The sequence below is a fragment of the Acanthopagrus latus genome, chromosome 12, assembly GCF_904848185.1.
Source record: "Acanthopagrus latus isolate v.2019 chromosome 12, fAcaLat1.1, whole genome shotgun sequence".
Lineage (NCBI taxonomy): Eukaryota > Metazoa > Chordata > Actinopteri > Spariformes > Sparidae > Acanthopagrus > Acanthopagrus latus.
The window spans coordinates 11,492,956-11,511,509 of record NC_051050.1 but is presented as its reverse complement, the minus strand read 5'-3'; the positions used below and the strand labels follow the sequence as shown (position 1 = coordinate 11,511,509).

The 18,554-nt window shown below is 42.7% G+C and overlaps 1 protein-coding gene across 2 annotated transcripts in view; it reads right to left on the bottom strand.

Moving 5' to 3' along the window:
- Positions 1 to 18,554, bottom strand: part of si:dkey-112m2.1 (transmembrane protein 132C) — a 167,993-nt gene that overhangs the window by 33,214 nt on the left and 116,225 nt on the right. For both annotated transcript variants that reach the window (XM_037117719.1, XM_037117720.1), the window contains one exon: positions 13,515 to 13,704. In XM_037117719.1, the coding sequence (XP_036973614.1) occupies positions 13,515 to 13,704 (190 nt within the window). The remainder of the gene's footprint in view (positions 1 to 13,514; positions 13,705 to 18,554) is intronic.

Sequence of the window (18,554 nt, the reverse complement as noted above, 5' to 3'; positions counted from 1 at the left end):
CTGAAGGCTCAAGGACGGAAGCTGGTGGCGCTGAATCAAAGTCACCAGCCAAAGACACGGCGATAGGTCTATTCCTGAGACCCTGAGAGTAGAGACACTTCTCAAATCCTGTCTTATTCCTGTTTAGCATGACATTTTTGTTGTATTGCGGAAACATGTTTCCAGTGGACACTTAGCAAAACAAAATATCAAAGGAGAGGAATTTTGCTAGTTTAGCTTCCAAGTTAGGATAGACCCTGCCCCAAATTAAAAATAATTTCCGACTGGCAATGACAGTGAAGATGGAGAACAACAAAATTACTGAAACGTTGTGGCTGACAGGTTACTGACACCGATGTTAGCCAGTTGGAAAAGCTTACATCGATGTTAGCTTGTTGGTGAGGCTAACATTTTTATGTAAGACTGTTGGAAAAGCTAAAAGCTAACCTGATGCAAGGTTGTTGGAAAAACCAACATGTATTTTAGCCTGTCGGAGAAGCAACCATCAGTGTTAGCCTCTTAAACAGGCTAACACTGATGTTAGCATCTTGGAAAGGCTAACAGATTGGCCTGTTTGAAAAGCTAAAGTCGACACTTGCCCGTTTAAGAAACGAACACTGATGTTAGCCTGCGGGGCAGTAAACATCAATGGCAACCTGTTGGAGACGCCAACACTGAAAAACCTTTTGGTTTCAATTATAGCTAGCTAGATAGCCAGTGACAAGTCAAATTGTTAATCAGTAAATCAATATTTATTTGTATAACACCAATTCACAACAAAAGTCACTTTCCAAATAGAGCGGGTCTAGACCATACTGCTAAATCCAACAGCTTGCAGGCCAGGACAAGTGCGAGTTTACAATTCTATTTAAGATTTCTTGAATTAAGATGAGATACAAGGCTTTAAACAGAATAGGACACAACTTCTGTGGACCAATAGTAAGAAAGGATTTTTCCTTTGTTTAAACAGGACCAGCAGTCAAGAATTGTCTGTGTAATGAGGCCCTTGGTGACTAGGTGGCCATGGAAAATGCTTGAAAACACTTCTGGATTTGTCTCCCAGTTTGATTCTAAAAATCCTGCAATCGGGTGTCCCCCCCTAATAGCACATTACGCATCCACTAATTTAGTCTGTGGGGATCAAGCTCAGTGGGTTGAAGGCATCATTTGGCCTGGATTCATCTGTTTTAAAAAACAGAAAAATACAGTATGCAGAAAAAAAAAAAGAACAAAGATGACAAGCAGTTTATAGCTCGGAGCACTAGATGAGACTGATTCAGATTCAGTTTCTATATATTCCTGTCAGTCAACTTTATCTTCCAGTTAATTATGTTTGCCCATTATCAGAAAGTGTCGGTTTGTCATGACTTTTGACGTTTATCTTCTCACATGAAATAATATGACTTTTTTTTATTTAACATGGAAATGCATTGGTGCCATTTTAATGCATTTGCAAAATAAATTCCTTGATCCTTGGTTGGGTCTATTAAAGGGTTACAACCAACACTTCACAGTCCGATTTGGTCCTTCATATAGGTGCAGTTCTGAGTTACTTACTATGGGCTGTGGAAGGAAACCAGGGGGGCTTACCCACCCATAACTAGTTCATACTAAACAAACTCTGGTGCTTCCATCCATTAAATCCAGTTTGTTCGGTGTTGGTGTGAAAGGAAGATGCTAAGACCATTTGTAAGGGTGTGTCTCTGTCAAACTCCTGTCTGTCAAAGTTTTTTTTTTTATGGACTGAAACCTGGACTTTAGCATGAAGTCAAAAACAAAGCTACTTATCTACTATCTATCTACAGATCATGCAACCATGTGAATGAATCAGAGAAAGTAGATAAACCAGAGGTGTGTTGAGTGCGTTATGTCTTGCTCAGTGCTTTTTTTTTTTTTTTTTAACAGGGATCACGGATCAAGCATTTGCAATCGATGGGCAGACCGCGCTCCGAGCTGACAGAGCGCAAAGGACTACAGCGGGATCAGCATGGACTCTGCGTTCACGTCAGTGATGCTCAAATGCAGTCCAAGTGAAAGTTCACCCGGCGTTGAACTCCAGGTATCGCCATCTTGTTGCTGCTGTTAAACAACGGGGCATGAAATGGGCCTAAAAGTCGGCAGTTAAACCAACTGCTTTACCTTGGGCTTGTGGGAGGAAAACGAAGCACCTCTACATGAAAATAATATACAAGCTCCACAAAAGGACGGCCCTCGCTGGCTGGCGGATTTTTAAACCCATTATGTTCCTGCTGAGGTGGCAGTGCCAGCCACTGCACCCCCGTGCCGCAATCCTTTAGTGAACAATGGAGTAGAAACTCTCTCCGGCTGCATGCAGAGGTTATCAAAAGAGAAACGGTGTCTCTTCTGGAATAAACCTACAGCACATCTAAAATATTATTGTTTCTACATACAATAAAAGGCAATGCAGAGCATCAAACAACAGAACTGCATAACTACCTTATGTGTGTGAGGTGCCTTTGTATTTCCACAGTACACTCTGCACCGTACTAGAGAAGGTAAACTGTAAGCCAAGAAAAGACTAATGACAAACGATGTATTGAGAGGGAAAAGAGGAGGCGGGGAAGGACACATCTGAGGTATATTTAGCCTTCAGAACTGTTTAACACCGGCCTGCAATTTATTTTTCACTGACTGAGCAGATGCCTCTGACTTAAGGAAGAGCCGCCGTTCAAATATCCTTTAACTGGCTGAGATTGACGGGGGAAGCTCACGGGTCCCACGCCGCGTTGGCCTACAGCGCCCGTGAGTGCGATTTATATTGCCACTGCAGCACTCTCAGCTATTCAGTTCATATCAATTATAAATAAAAGGTCTATTCCCTCCAGCACCTGCACAGTGGGCTATCTCCCCGCCACTCGCAAACACCGGTGCATCTCACAGCCCATAGCAGGAGATTGAATACAAGAAAAGAGCAGCAGGTATCAACACATTTTTCACATTATTTGTTCTTTTGGAAATGGGGATACCACAGCGGAGAGAGCAGTGTTCATATAATGAAATCTTATTATGTTTTGTAGCTTGGGAAAAAAAAAAAAGAAGAATGCAGCAGCCGAGTTGTTTTGCAATGCGACGTTGAAGTCAAAGAGATGCCAGAGCGAGGTGCTGATAACTGAGATGACGAGAGAGGTGACGGCGGGGGCCGAAAAGATGGAAAATGACTTTTCGTCCGCGAGTGAGGCGGATTTGAGTCGTTTTCGGGAGCAGCTGTCGAAACTTTTTTAATCACCGGGTTTGAGAACGTTTTCGCTCGAGAGAAGTCAGCGAAGGCCAGAACCAAACGCTGTGCCGAACCACTAACTAAGATCACGCTGTCTGCATGCACCTGCGCTGCACACTCCAAAAAAAAAAAAAAAAAAAACAAAATTAAAGAGAACGTTAGTTGAATCTGAAGTGTTTTTTTAGCTGAATAATCAACTTCTCCGTCCGCACCGATTTAACACAATCTGCAAAAGCAGCTATAATTGCAGTATTAGCAAATAAAGAGTTGGGGGCAGGTTGGGGGCACTCTGCCATGACCAGGAGTAAGAAATACCATCATTGATTATTAACTCAAGACCCGCTGTGATTTATACTCTCCTCATTAATTAGATATTGATTCATTACATAACCTGTTGGCCTGACAATCTGTTGGATTTGGTTATTGTGAACTGTGAGCACTAAATACTTTTAGCGAGATTAAATATTAAGCCCTCCGTTGTTTTCCCGCTCCTCATACCTCCTCCACTCTTTAACATTAAAGTGGGGAAAAGCCAAAGTCAGCAGCGGTAAAGCGGCGGCTCGTGATTATGCCTTTCCATATTCTGAGGACCCCACTCCTCCTGCTTCCGGAGCCCATTTGATTAAAATAAGCCAACGGAGCTGCGCCATGCAGGCCCCCGGTCTTATGGCTGGCCAAATAAAAAAAAGACTCCCAAGCCAGACTGACAGAGTCGGGAAAAGGGTGAGGGAAGGCGAGCCAGCAAAAAGTAAACAAACGTACAACAACAAATTACAGAATGGACAGGCTTAGCTTCAAAGTAAAGCCTGACTGACACACATAGAAGCTCCCTGAGAGAGAGAAGAGAGAGATGTTGGGTGACAGGCGTGAATTAAAGTCCGTGTGCGAGGATCTACAACGCAGAGGACAAACAGTATGGGTGTTAGTCATCAAGGGAGTTTTAGTCTTTCCGTGCAACTCGGCCTCACACCCACAGTTAGAGACATGCAGTCAATGTCACGACTCCTGCTGCGATGGTAAGCGATGGTGATCTTAAAGGCAGCTTGGCCGAGGCCTTTGAGCAAGAGGGGCGAGTTTCTTGCTCCTAATGTATGCAGGCCAGAGTCCAACAGATACACTGGATTGCGGTTTTACACAATTATAATATCTATCATGTAGTGACGATTAACATCTCTGGAGACACAGGAGCTGCATGCTGACATGCTCCTTGCTTCATGATCTACTTATCTCATTCTATTCGATTATATATACCTTATGCGACGGTGTTTCTTTGGCACGGTCTGATACAATAAGCCTTAATGTAACCTCAATGCAATGCCGTGTGGATGAGCAGACATTTCCTGGCTTCAGGCACACATGGAAGCAGCTATAGCCAATATTGTTTTATAACACTTGATCAAATAACAATGTTTAATGTGATAACCATCACTATAGCTTCGACCGCCTGAACATGAGATTTTCCTCAGGAGTCGGTGGAGGCCAAAAATAGAGTTGAAAGTGTAATGAATGAAGGCCCGTCTTTGACATTCTCCAGGCGGAAGGAAATAACAATAATACTACTGATGTTGCTCTGTATCTGCGCCCTCACAATCCAACTGCACTGTTGTAAATAATAAGCCCAGCTCTGTAATAATTTGTCAAGTGTTATAAAACTCATTAAGTCATAACAATATTATGTTTTGAAAGCTTGTATCTTGAAGTCAACATACGTAATGCTGTGATCCTCCCCTCTCACTTAAGTTACATAGTGTGGAAACAAGTGATGGGGGGCCAGTGGCCGAGACCGACACCATCCAATGCATAAATCAATATAAAGATTAAGGGGGCCCTATTTTGATAATTGAATAATTCACTATATTCACTATATTCACTTGATGTTCCGGCTTCTCCGTTGTAGCGTAAAGCTGCTTTCTCTGAAGTTGTCATTGTGGACTTCTTGGAAAAGGCCAAACAACTGAGGATACAATAAGCAGATTAATCAATAATGAAACTGACATCAGCTACAGCCTACAGTGATGGCTAATAACTAATTAGGAAGCAGTCAGAAAAGCAGTAAAGAAATACTGAATAAATACTTGAGATGGGAACAGTCACCAATACAAAGTTTGTCGGAGGAACCCTGCTTTATTTGTTTATGTTGAACAGCTCTTGGCGGCATCCGCCTTAAAAACTCCGGCCTCAGTCTGACTCTAACGCAGGCGTGTTTATAACTGAGAGGGGAGAAATAAAAACCAAAGCTTTGCAGTGTAAAATAAATAACCCTAAAAGAAAACACAGTTTCCTTGTTTTGATCTCTCACTCTGTTTATCTGTCTGCCTGTATTCCTGTCTCTCTCGCGGACTTGCAGCATAAAATAATCAAGACGAGGGGCCGGATGCATAAATTCGGTGTGGACTGGAGACTTAAACTGTGTGTACGCACAAAAGACAACAGCGCACACACAGATTCTTTTCATCAAGCCAGACGTGCGCCTCAATTTGTCTCATAAATTTGAATCACTGTTGAAATGGGCCTCATTTGAGCTCCCACAATTATCTATACATTGATGGAGAAATGCCCTCCAACATCTGCATATTGATAATTGCCACTCCTCCCCACTCATGAGACAAGTCAGTTAGGAAGAGCAGAAAAAGAGACATTTAACCAACAGCATCAGGGCAGCTGTGATTACACACATCTATAGTGCTTGTACTACTAATTTCTCGTTAACCAACGTCTAATCTACAGAACTCATTTCAAAGCAGACTTTACAAAGTGCTCGGCGATTTAGGAACAAATGAAAAGAGGGAGATGATGGCTCCCACGTAACTAGGAAGAACAACAAAGTTCATCAGTCATCGCTCATAAATAATTTAAATTCAGTTGATAAATGTGCCTCTGAGAAGCATTTTACATAAAACACTAGACTGCAAGACAAAAACAACGCAGTCGGGGAAATCCGCCAAAAAACAAAGCAATGTTTTACTACAAGGACTCACCTTGTATTTCATGTCTACTTAAAAAACGTGTGTGTTACGTAAAAACATTAATTCCGCCAGACTTAGGGAGTAATGAGATACATGTAATGGCATCACATAATTAAGACACAAAAAAGGTAACTGTATTCTAGGGAAGTTAGTAGAGCTCAGGGGTAAAGCCAGCTTCTTGTTATCGGAAGGCCGCTGGTTCGATTCCCTTGGTCTGCATGTCGAAGTGTCCTTGGACAAGATACTGAACCCCAAACTGCTCCTGATGTGCTGTTAGGCACCTTGCATGGCAGCCATCACCATCACTGTATGAATGTATGTATGAAGGACTGTAAGTCTAAGCGTCTAATGCATGCCCCAAGTGTAATTAGATACATCCAGTAAAGCTGATTACTTAGAGGATTGCAATTACGCTTCATGAGTCTCACACATGGTCAAATTAAATGTCGCCCATATGAACAGTATTTGAGCTAGAGTCTTGAAGGATCTGATATGACATATACTTGTGTATTGCGGATAAAACAAAATAATTCAGAGGATGCACTGCTTTGGCTCTGATGCAGCACGCAATCTGTGCAAAGTAACTAGTGAGTAAAGTGATCTAATAAAGGTAGCAGAGTAAAAGAATACAACCTTTAACTCCACATGTAATGGAATGGAAGTATAAATCGTGCATGCATGCGTTTTTGAAGCGTAAGCATCATCCACGCATCTGGCTCATGGGCTGAAAAAACAAGTCTGTCGCATAAGGTGGAAATCCACCAGGGGTGAGAGCAAAAGGGAGAATTAATGTTGTCAAAATGCACGGGAGAAAGATAGTGCAGTGAATTAGAGGCCCGTATATGCACAAGAGGACTTAATTAAGCTATAAGGGGCATTACGGCTGTATGCAGATGGCTAATGCTGCCTTGAGGACACTTAGCATGCCGCTGGATAGCCTCACTGCACAACCTATTAGTGCTCTGCCAGGCCACTTCCAAACACAGTTCCTGACAGCGTGACAGTGTGACTGATGGCAGCCTGCTTGAATACTGCTGGCTGGTCCTGATGTTGAGATAGCGCTGTGTGTAAATTACAGATATGAGGGAGCGCTTCTTCGTTGACTTATCTGTCCCCCCCCACCCCCGCCCTTCCCTGCAGAGGACACCACGTCTTGCTAATTCTGCCGTTGCCTTCGCCCGTCACTATCTGTCAAGCGCTGGAATGGAGTCAATATGGAGAACGCTGCGTTTGGCCAAACTCTAATTATTCTAGACAAAGGCGGCCGCCCGTGACCAAAAAACAAGCTAATGTTGAGCCTCCTGCTAATGGCCCTGATTATAATACGATGGGACTGTGAGAACAAAGCTAATGTTATTGAGTTTGGAACGGAGTGAGTTTCAGAGGCTATGAATAAAAATGCTAATGATAGCATTTGCTGTGTACTGTAAAGAGCTATGGGGGCCACGCTGTCTCTCTCCTCTAATGAGCGAACAGAGAGGCACAGCGAGGCGCGAAAAGGGATCAAGAATTCATCGGAGGATGCAGTGAAAGCAGCTACTCTCAGTCAGCGTGTTCTTTGTGTGCGCTCCCTTTTCAAGCGTGTTCATGGAACTACTTCCACTGTCTCTGCTGCAGTCCGCGTCGTTGGCTTTGGGGTTGCACACTCGTTTCACTCTCTAAATGCCCTGACGAACGAGCTGCGACGAAGGCTCGACTGTGGCGTGGCCCCATGTCTCCTCTGTCTCAGTCAAAATGTTACACTTGAACACACCGCCAGGACTACGGCCGGCAGGCAACAAGCTCATATGTTCTGCGCCTATGCGACGGGAAACACCTCTCAGCGGACATACTGACAGTTGTTATGATGAAGCAGCATTTCTCGCTAATGTAGCCGCTTCTAAGGGGTGCTCAAATTTTTTCCCTCTCGAAGGCCAAAACTGAAACTTATTGTCAGATCACTGGGCCTAAAAGCAAACATATTGAAGCCCAGTTAAAGAAAAGACATTGATGAAAACCTTGTCTTGGTGGAATAATTAGCTCCCATGTTAACGTTGACTTTTTTTCTCTATAAATATGACTTTTCTAAACTCATAATTATGACACTTTATCTCCTGATTCTGACTTATTGTGGGAATATTTTAAATCTAATGAAGACCTTTTTTCAAACTAGGTTCTCTTTCATTGGCTGAAACGGGCTTCCATATGAATACAAATTGTACTATCAAGACGCAAAAGGGTACTAGGATCCAAAGTTCCCTCAACTGACGGACTTGATTATGAAGAAATAAGTTCTGAAGGGGGATAGATTTTTCGAAGAGCAATTTAACCCAGCAAAATAAAAGGTCATTAAGAATATTGGAATGAAACTAAAACAATTGTCACTCAAAACATCAGGCAGGCCAACTTTGGTCCACAGGACCCACTTTGGGCAGTCCTGGACTAGAGCCACAGACCCTATGGCCCAACAATGGCCGACGATAGGCCATTAGGGAATGCGCAAACAATGTACAGGCATTTGTCTTTGTGAAAATGAGAATTCAGAACTTGAGTTCAGTGAGTTTATAATGTCTCAGCACATGTACAGGACCTGTCCAGCTCAGAGGGGGTGTTGTGTCTCTGTAACTACAGAAAACTTGCTCATAGCTTCTCATTTGCAGTTTGGAGATCTTTGGAGCTCTTTAAGGATATGTTATAAACTCAACCAGAGAACTATTGGCGGTAACGATCTCAGAATATTCGGTGAGAATTGATCTAAACGTACAATGGAATCTCCTCGTGAGTCCTTAAAAAATGTATTCTTCCTAAAGTCAATCGTTTCCTGTTTGAAGATATTGATGCATTAACTATTCCTTCAACAAGGGTAAGCTGCTTTGAGAACAAGCGTAATCATCCAATCTGCAGTGCCAGAATTGTCTAGTTCTCTGGTTTTCAGAGTTTAAACTGAATGTTAGAATGACTTGTTAAGACAAATGTTTGCGCTGTGTACTTGGAATTGATCTCGCGTTTCAAAATACCAAGTCTAGACACAAAGGATAGAATATTGTGAGTAATCAATAGGACTACAATACAAATTGCTCTGTTCTTTTATCTTGGAAAATGGCCTGGAAGAACTGTTGCAGCTTTAATTTCTCAGTCTTATCTTTTTCTGCTTTTATGCAGTGATTGCAGGAGGATGAACGTCTGAGTTTAAGAAATGAAACTACAGTAACAGTTCATCTGGACACTTCCCTATTTGTTTTTTTCTCGTTCCCCCTTCTTTTCACATAACAAGGTTGTAAAGTTTTTACCTCCAGTACTTCTGCATTCGTGCAATTAAGATACTTGTCAGTCATCCTCGAGTTGAAAGTTTTCAGTTTACAGCAGCTGTCAGATTTGGACAGCGAGGAGTCTGTGTTTCATGTTTGGCAGACTGTATGAGAGTGTGCATGTGTGCGCTTCTCCGTAGGAGGGTAGGCCAAAAGCCATCAGAGCAGGATGAGAGTTTTATTGAACAGAGGTGTCTGGCAGTCTGTACACAGACGAGTGCTGCTGAGTGCCAGCAATGATTGCTGTCTACCTACGGGTTCGGATGCAGGTAGAGATTTGTGCCAATTACTAATGTCCTGTTTAATCAAAGTAATTGTTGGCTAATCTGCTACTAAAGGAGACATATTATGCTTATTTTCAGGTTCATAGTTTAATTTCGGTTACTATGAGAATAAATTTACATGCCTTAATGAAAACAAAAAGAGTCTGAGACCCTGTTTTAGCTCCTGTCCCTTTAAGGCCCCTTTTCTGAATACCCAAGCTGCTCTCATTGGTCAGCTCACACATGCCTGACCCAGCAGCCCTGACAACAACAGAGTAGCTGTGCTAACTAGGCATTAATTAAGCGAATGTGTGACAAGGTGATGTAGTGTGATGTCACAAAGTCACTGAATTATAGGCGGGACTACTGACGAGGCATTTTAGAGACAGTGTTTTCTGTGTGAGAGAGGAGCTTCAGTTGGCACAGACTTTGGGCTTTTAAACTTTCAAGACCTTTGACATGCATAAGAACCTATATAACGCATGGGCGGATAAGGCAAAAATCCAAAAGCATGAAAGGTCTCCTTTAAAAAATACTAGAGGCACCGTACACTTGATTAATACAACTATATTGTATGAATTCTATAGTATGAATGCTAATAAGATGAAAACTCAAAACACGTCACATGTCTTGTTCTTTAATTGATACTACAGGTGGATTTAATAAACAAATATTAACTAATATTCACGACCATGAGATTCCCCCAGGTAGTTACTTTAAATAGTCATTGTATTACAAGTTTTTTGGAGCATTACCTGATCAGAAATATGCCATTTTTTATATTTCTTGGTCAAAAGTCACAACAAAAGAAAAGAAAATTCAATTTGTGGAAATTTAATACATGAACAAGCTTCAAGGCAAAAGTTAAATTTAAATTCTCCATCTTTGAATGAATGAATGCGATTCATTTTTTCACAGCGCAGAATCTTCCCACATCAAAAGACTTGTACTCCTTTGTGGGCTCCCAATTCATTTCATTTGAACCCTCAATGTATTTTCAGATGGCACTGAACTGCATGTTAACCAACACAAACCCCCAGATGATGAGTCTCAACAGTCAGACAAGGCTTTTCTCTTTGAACCACCACCCTCTTGTGAGAGGGCACACAACACTTAGTCTCTTTATTTATTACGTTTAAAAAACCAAGCAATTCCAGCATTGACAAAGGAAGTTGTTCACTTTTACAAAGACATTAAAAGTTGAGAAATATATAGTCAATGTCTCAAGGCTAGTCTACTGGCCAGAAACCATAAATCAACAGCGAACTGCTGCCTCACCAAATTGCCTTAATGAAAGTTTATGGAGTGCTCCAAGGCATTTGATTTTCTACGTGGCCACTATCAATGAGGGAAAATTAAAACTATTCTTATCTCTTTGCAGCATACTGAATTCCTTTCATTTTGGACGAAAACAATTTACACAGTCATTATCATAACACAATTAGCAATCTGAAGCCACTTGCCAATTCATCCATGTTTGGACTTTCTAAACCCAAACTCAATTAACGTCTCAGTCCACACAGTCTGAGAGCTGTATTAACCAGATTACTTGCAATTAAAAGGGACAAGTTCAGTTTGGCTGCTTTAAGGGAAAAAAAGCTAATGCTAAGGGACAATGCTAATCTATCCTATTATGTATTTATTTATGTATTTATTTGCCTATCTATCAATCACTTGTCCTTTTCTCAATCATTTCCATTGTAAATCTTGTGTGACTAGTATCAAATATGCAGTTTAATAACAGTCTGTTCATAATATTTCCATTTAGCAGACGCTGTAAGTGCAAAGTGACTTACAGTAACTCATAATTACATTCATGCACTGATGGTGGCGGCTGCCATGCAAGGTGCCGACCAGCACATCAGGAGCAGTTTGGGGTTCAGTATCTTGCCCAAGGACACTTTGACTTGCAGACCAGGGGAACTGAACTGAATCGAAGGTGATATATGTACGAGCTGACGACCTGTTAAATTCCTACTCAGAACAAATATGGGTTAGGTATATCATCAGCTAGTGTTAATGGCTAGCTCAGGAGCTTTGGACCAGGATGGGCCAGGGCTAGCTGGCTAGCATGCCAACTTCAGTAGATATTTGTAGAAAAAATCTGATTGTCCAACACCTTCTTTTAACTCCTTGGATTCACTTTTTTAGTATTTGCACTACAACAGGTGGAAACAAAACAAACCATCCTTGGCAATATAGATTGTTATGTGGACGTTGTATTTTAATCTGTCATTCAACTCATTTACCACCTCTGTCCTTTCCCCGCCCTTGCTTTCTATTGCTTTGACAGTTCTGTAGTTAGAAAGTATCAGGACAGACTTCTTAGTCTGTCAACTCTGTACTCCAGTAACACACTGGATCTGACATGAAACGAGTGCGTCTCTGCTTCAATTTGAGGGTTTTTACATCCACATCAATGAGATGTGAAGCCTGTGACTGCCAGACATCAGAAGACATTGGTGTCTTCTCTGGTGATGCTTTGTTTTTTTTTTTTTTGCTTTTAGCCCTCAGTCTCGTCTTCATCGAGTGCAAAAACACGCTCTATTGGATTTAGGACAGCCGACTGACTTAGCCAGTCAAGAGTGTCCGAGTATTTGGCCATAAAAATCCTCAGCTGCATTTTAGGATAATTTTCCTGGTGAGCTTTGTGTAAAAGTGGCCACTACACATTTCAACCCCTACAAGGACCTCGAATACTCAGCTGGAACTTTAATTAAGCACTCTAATGTGTCATTTTACATTTTTAAACCGGTGTGCTTAAATGGAGCCAAATGAATGAAGGGCACCAAAGACTTTCTGGCTGGACTGAATATTTTTTCTTAGAGGTCTGTAAAAAGATCCTCTCACAACCAAGTATGGAGGATTGAAACCACCAAAATACAAAGATAAAGAACTAAAAGAAAAAAGAAATATATAAATGGCTGTATAAATAAATGAATGTGTTATTGAATGCACCGAAAAATACAATTGCCAATGAACTGATGTTTCTGCTTTATTTTGCCACTGTATTTTGCCCACAAACTTATCTATTCTTGTATTTCTTTTTAACTTTTTCATGTATCTTTGCGTCATTATGCAAAAGAGGGGGCTGTCAATCAGCTGATGTCAGATTTATAAATTCCTTAATACCTACATTTGTTTTTAGTTTAATTCGTGCTGTATTGAACAACATATGTATTCATTCATTGAGCCATTCATTTATGTCCTTCAACAATTTTTGGATTTCGACACCAGAGATAGTAATGTCCTGTTGTGTTGCAGCAGGTCCACTGATGATGTCTATCTATGGACATTTACTTGAGCGCTGTGCATTCGGAAATATTGTACTGTACTTACAGTATATTATTCGACAACTTTAGTGAATACAAAATAATCTTTTAGCATTCAAAACATATGAAAATCTTACAAAATAAGATGCTTTGTTACAGATTGAACTACCCAATGATAAATACAAGTGCTGAATCAATGAATCAGTCAGTCAGTTAATAAGTGAATTGAGAAAATAATCAGGATTAATCCAACTTGAAGTACATTTACCTGATGAACTTACATACTTCTACAGTTTAGTATTGGTACTTTTAATTATTTTTTTTTTTAAACAAAATGACTACCCAAAAGGTGGAAGTTCAAGTTAAAACGCCTGTTGTTGAGTTTAAAATTTGAGCATCCTGCATTAATACAGACATGTAAGCGCCGCAACGAGCGAGTTCAACACACATATCTGTGTACAAACAAGCCTCCAGCTTCCACGGCCCGCCCCTCCCCCCTCCCCCCTCACCATAGCCAGAGGCACGATGCCCCCGAGGTCCTGCGGCGCCAGGCGGATGATGGTCGGCACCTCGCTGGTCAGGGTTCTGGTGAGTGGGTACTCCACCTGCCATGTCACCTCCCTCCCCCCCTGGATCACCATTAGCCCGTTCACCTCCAGGTCCACCTGCAGCACTCGCTGGTAGCCTGCTGCCTCCGCTCTGCAAGAGGAGAGAAGATGTGTGTGTCAGGAGTGGATTTAGATAAAAGAGGAGGGCAGGAAACATGGGGGAGAGAGGAGAGGCAGAGACAGATAGGTGGCAATTGGAGAGGATAACAAGACGGAAATAAGGTGGGAGTCAAAAGGGATGAGGGAGTAGCAGGGAAATAAATGAGGTAAAGGAAAGAAGGAAAAAGCCAAACAAGACCAGGGAATAATGTGAACACGAGAGTCAGTGAGACTGTAAATGAAGAGAGGGGTGGAAGGGGATGAGGTAAAAGTGGAGCAGAGGCAGAGAAGAAGATCTGGGATGTGAGCTGATACAGAGGAGACGCCGGCCTTTATCATCCATTAACAGGATACTTTGGCGTTTGAGGGACCGCTAAACAGCGATGGAGAATTAATTGCACATTCTAATCAGGTGCAATGAAAACACGGGGCAGCACAAACATCACAGAGGCAGACGATGTGCACGGATACGCTATCTTTTCCCCCTCCAAAATGTAAGCAACGTACCCTTAATCTCACCATCTCATTTGAAACTAATCGCGGCGCTATTGAAATTCATTCTCACATCTGCACAGAAACACGATGTTGGCAGAAAGGAAAAAAAAAAAAAAAAAAAAAAAAAAGCAATTTATTCTTCCTCATTGCAATACGGAGCTTCTCTTGGAGCAGAGATTGCCACGGCCGGGCGAATAATTTCCTCTCAGCTGATGGGAGATGCAAACAAAGCAGAAAAAAAAAAAAACCCAGGAAAAACAATGAATGCGAAACAAAATCCCTCCAAACTTATTTCATTTGCTGAGTGCTAGCTTTGATCAAACTGCTGCCTCCCCCCCGCCAGGTGCTCTCTGTCACAGTGGGAACTTGATGCGACACCTTTTCCAGTAAGAGCCCGCGGATATACCGTACATGCTGCCTTATAGGAATATCATTCACACCTACGGAACTAGAGGTGTCCTACAAAAGGCTGAATTAACATATTCATGGAGGCAGTGGATGCGCGTGTCTGAGGCTCTTTTTTTTTTTTTTAATGCACGTCGGTCGCGAGCAGTGTGTGTTTTTGTTGTTCGCTTGTCACACAGTTAAAACAAGGCTGGAGAGAGCCCAAATTGAGCATGAGGAATGGAAGGGGGATGGGGTTGGGGGGGTGCTGAGGGGAGGGTAAGATCCAAGGTTTTCCTTGAACATATTTTGGCCAAGCCTGTATTTAAAAACTCGCCCAACTCCCCCTCATGTGTTCGCACTTCAGACGCTCGCCTCACTTCAAAGTGCAGATTTAAGGATCCACTCTGGTGGAAAAAAGTCTGAGGGAGAACATTTTTTGGGTAGCCTAAAATAAGTGTGCAAGAAAAAAAAAAAGAGCTTGAATAGCAATCCTGGTTCAAGCGGCAGAAAACCGATGGTAGTGTTCTGAACCGTACTTAATATTTCTCGAGACACCAGCGAAGAGCCGATTCTGTTGGAACACAGTGGAACCACACAGGTGCGGCACAGCTGGTGACGCTTCCCTCTGACATTCTTCACATTGTGGTAAAATCCAGCCTGCACCAGCTTAAAACACTTCTTGCTGATGCTGTCGCGACAATTAAACTTCTGACATCTTCATGTTCCGAATTGACCCAACACATGGGCACACATGTTTTGATTTCGATAAAAAGACAAACACACTAAGCGTTGTGTACTGTGTCATGAGCACGCCAGCATTTAAGGTGCTTGGGTGTGAGGAGGCGTGAGGAGGTGTGAGGAGGTGTGAGGAGGCGTGAGGAGGCGTGAGGAGGCGTGAGGAGGTGTGAGGAGGTGTGAGGAGGCGTGAGGAGGTGTGAGGAGGCGTGAGGAGGCGTGCCTGCAGTCCGCGTGACAAATTTTAACACTTGTTAGTATTTTTTAATGGAAATGGAGGAAAAACTTGTTATTGTCAACAAATCTCTCAAATCTACTCAATTTGCAGATGATGCTGGAGCCAAATGCACTGTAATCCACAGCTAAAAATAGTCTCCAGCAAATGCAATAGATGTTCCTGTTTGAATAAAGTCTCTTAAAGCTGAGTACACAGCTGTATAGGAAATACTGAGACTTAAAAAACAAACAACTTTATATTCTTGACCTGATTTGAAGTTTTCTCAGGTATTCAGTCTGCAGAATTCTTCTTTACACTTCTGTCTCAGCTCGGGAATTATGCAAATGTGTGACCTCTCACGCCTCTTTGCTCGATGTATTTGCTGATATTCCACCTAAACGCTCGCCTTTGACTATTTTATGTGCATACAGTTAGTGGAAATAAGCAAATAAAGACCTATACTGAGTTTCTGCTCCTGTCACTCTCAGTAAGGGGTATTTTGACGTCACAATAAAATTGCATTTGTCAAGCGCCTGGATTTTTCTTGTGTTGCGTTAACTTGCGTTAAGCCTCCATCTTCAGAGATGCTGTCATTCATTTGAACGTGGACCACATAAGACTATACGATGTGGATCTGTTGCGTTTTCCAGCTAAGAGGGGCAGTGTGACAATGGGGACTATAACCTTTGAAAAGAGTCTGTACTCCAAACTGACTCAGCTGATCAAAATCAAATTGATAAACAGCTCTGTGTTCACTTTAGCATGAGTCACTGTTGCAGCATCAAAATCACAATGAGTGCCTGCTCGGTAGTCACACCACTGATCACTGCACATCAAGCGAGGAAAATGATCCCAAACGCGTCACACTGCAAGAGGCATACAGCTCTCATTTGATTTCCGGTTTGAAGGCTCTTGGACACATCGGAATCTGTCGTTTTTGTGAGTAACATGCAGGAGCGGCGTTCTCGCATTCTTGACTGATGAACCAAACAAAGCAGGGCCTACTTTGGTTGCTTGATAAAATGCGCCCCCCTCTCGTCGATACGGCTCACCCCCAGTCATTCTAGACTGATTAATTACTTCCAAATACAGCTATTCTCCTATTTTATTTATTTATTTCATATTGCAACATATATCACGCCACCCTCATTTGCATTGCTGGGAAAGAACTGCTGGGGCATTCATGAAAACATTCATACTATTACTGCAGAATGAGATGTGATGACATAACCAAGAAAAAAAGAAAAAAAAAAAAACAGATATAGCTGGAAAATTAGAAACGCGGCGCTTGCACTTCTTCAACCACCCTTTAATGTGAGGCGCCGCTTTGGAAATTTCTAGGCTTGTTTTTGCGGCTCTTTGAAATCTGTTTTCTTCTCATCAAAGTTGCGCATCAAAAAGCAAAAGCGGAGCAAACTACTGAGAGCGAACATCCCTTGCCGTAGGTGGCGGCTCTTTGGAAATCCCCGCCTTCACCCGGCTGTGGCCTGCGAGCATCAGTCTCTGGCTGCGGCTGCGGCTCCGGTCCATCCGTCAGCCTCTTTTCCCCTGGTTTTTCTGCCTCAGACAGAAAAGTGCCACAGAGTCCCACAGTGGGACGTCCTCCGCCTGCCGACCGCATGCTGGGCTCGGGGGTAGCAACTGCAGTGATTATGTGTTTTTTTTACGCTTATGGTGTACAATTACAGCCAAATCAGTTATTATCCGCAACAGACAGTGTTGCTTTTGCAAACAATCAGGTTTTTTTTTGTTGTGCTGAACACAAAACAACTCAGCATCATCCCTTATCCAAGCTGTTTCTCTACTACTGTTGTCTTTATCCGAGTGTCCCTGCTCTGTCTGTCTCGTGTCCTCTCCTCCCTCCTCTGTAACTTAATCCTCAGCCTCTCCTGCAGTGTTGCACCGCTCCCAACAGAGGGCAGTTCACTCACCCTCACCCTCACCCCCCCCCCACCCTTTCAACCAGCGTGTGTTTTGGGATGATGAATGTCTGCAGCCCACTGGTTGGAGAGGTCAGTCCCGCTTCCTCCATGTCTCATTAGAATCATAACTGCACAGTGTGCCCTTTTTCCTCAGCAGGATTACCATGCAATTCAATGCACTCATTGGCTACTATCACTTCTCCTCCTTCTGCTCTGGCTCGGGGACGAGGGATGAGAGCAGGGTGGAGGGAGGGAGGGGGACGAAACACAGAGCCGAAACAGGGTCAAAGCAAAAAAAAAAAAAAGGTCTACTGGGATCACAGGACCGAGCGCGCCACTCAAAGAGCGAGCGGTGACAGTGCCCCGGCGTCACAGTTTGTTGCGGTAAAATGAGGTGGAAAAGCGTTCATGTCATTTTGAGGAGGCTTTTGAGGTATCACCATTTGTCAGCCCCCATTGTCGGGAGCGAAAGCACAAACAGAACGAGGCAAAAGAAGCCACTCAGAGGAGAACACGCGAGCGCTTTCAGTTCCGTAAGATACATTTCAAACACGCTGTCGCGGTAACAAAAGGGGTCTGTGAGCGTAAAAAAAAGAAAGAAAAAAAGGCGAAGGAGGAAAAGGAAAGGAAGAAGAGAGAGAGAGAAGAAAAAAAGACAATGGCAAGAAAGAAATTCCTTTTTGTTCGAAAAAATAAAGCAAAATAAAAAGTGGAGCTAAGGAGCACAAAAGCCCCGTTAAACATGCAACCATGTTTTTCTTCTTTCCATTCTTAACACTTCTGTGGATGTGCGGCTCAGAGAAAAAGGTAGGGGAAGAAAAAAAAAAAAGTCTGCTTGTCTCTGTCGGAGACCCGAGGGGGTTCCTTTCATGCACAGCAGTGATTTGGTTAGCACTGACAACAATGATACATCAAAGACCCGAATCTATTTCAACACAGAGGATCGACGGCAAGTCCAACAATAGATGCGTGGTGGTGGGGTGGGCTGAGACGGTTCATGTTTGTACAGTATGTTTGTATGCAGGTTGATTAAGCTCCTCTCAGGTAAAAGTGGATACAATTCTGTCCATTACGGGGGCCAGAGGA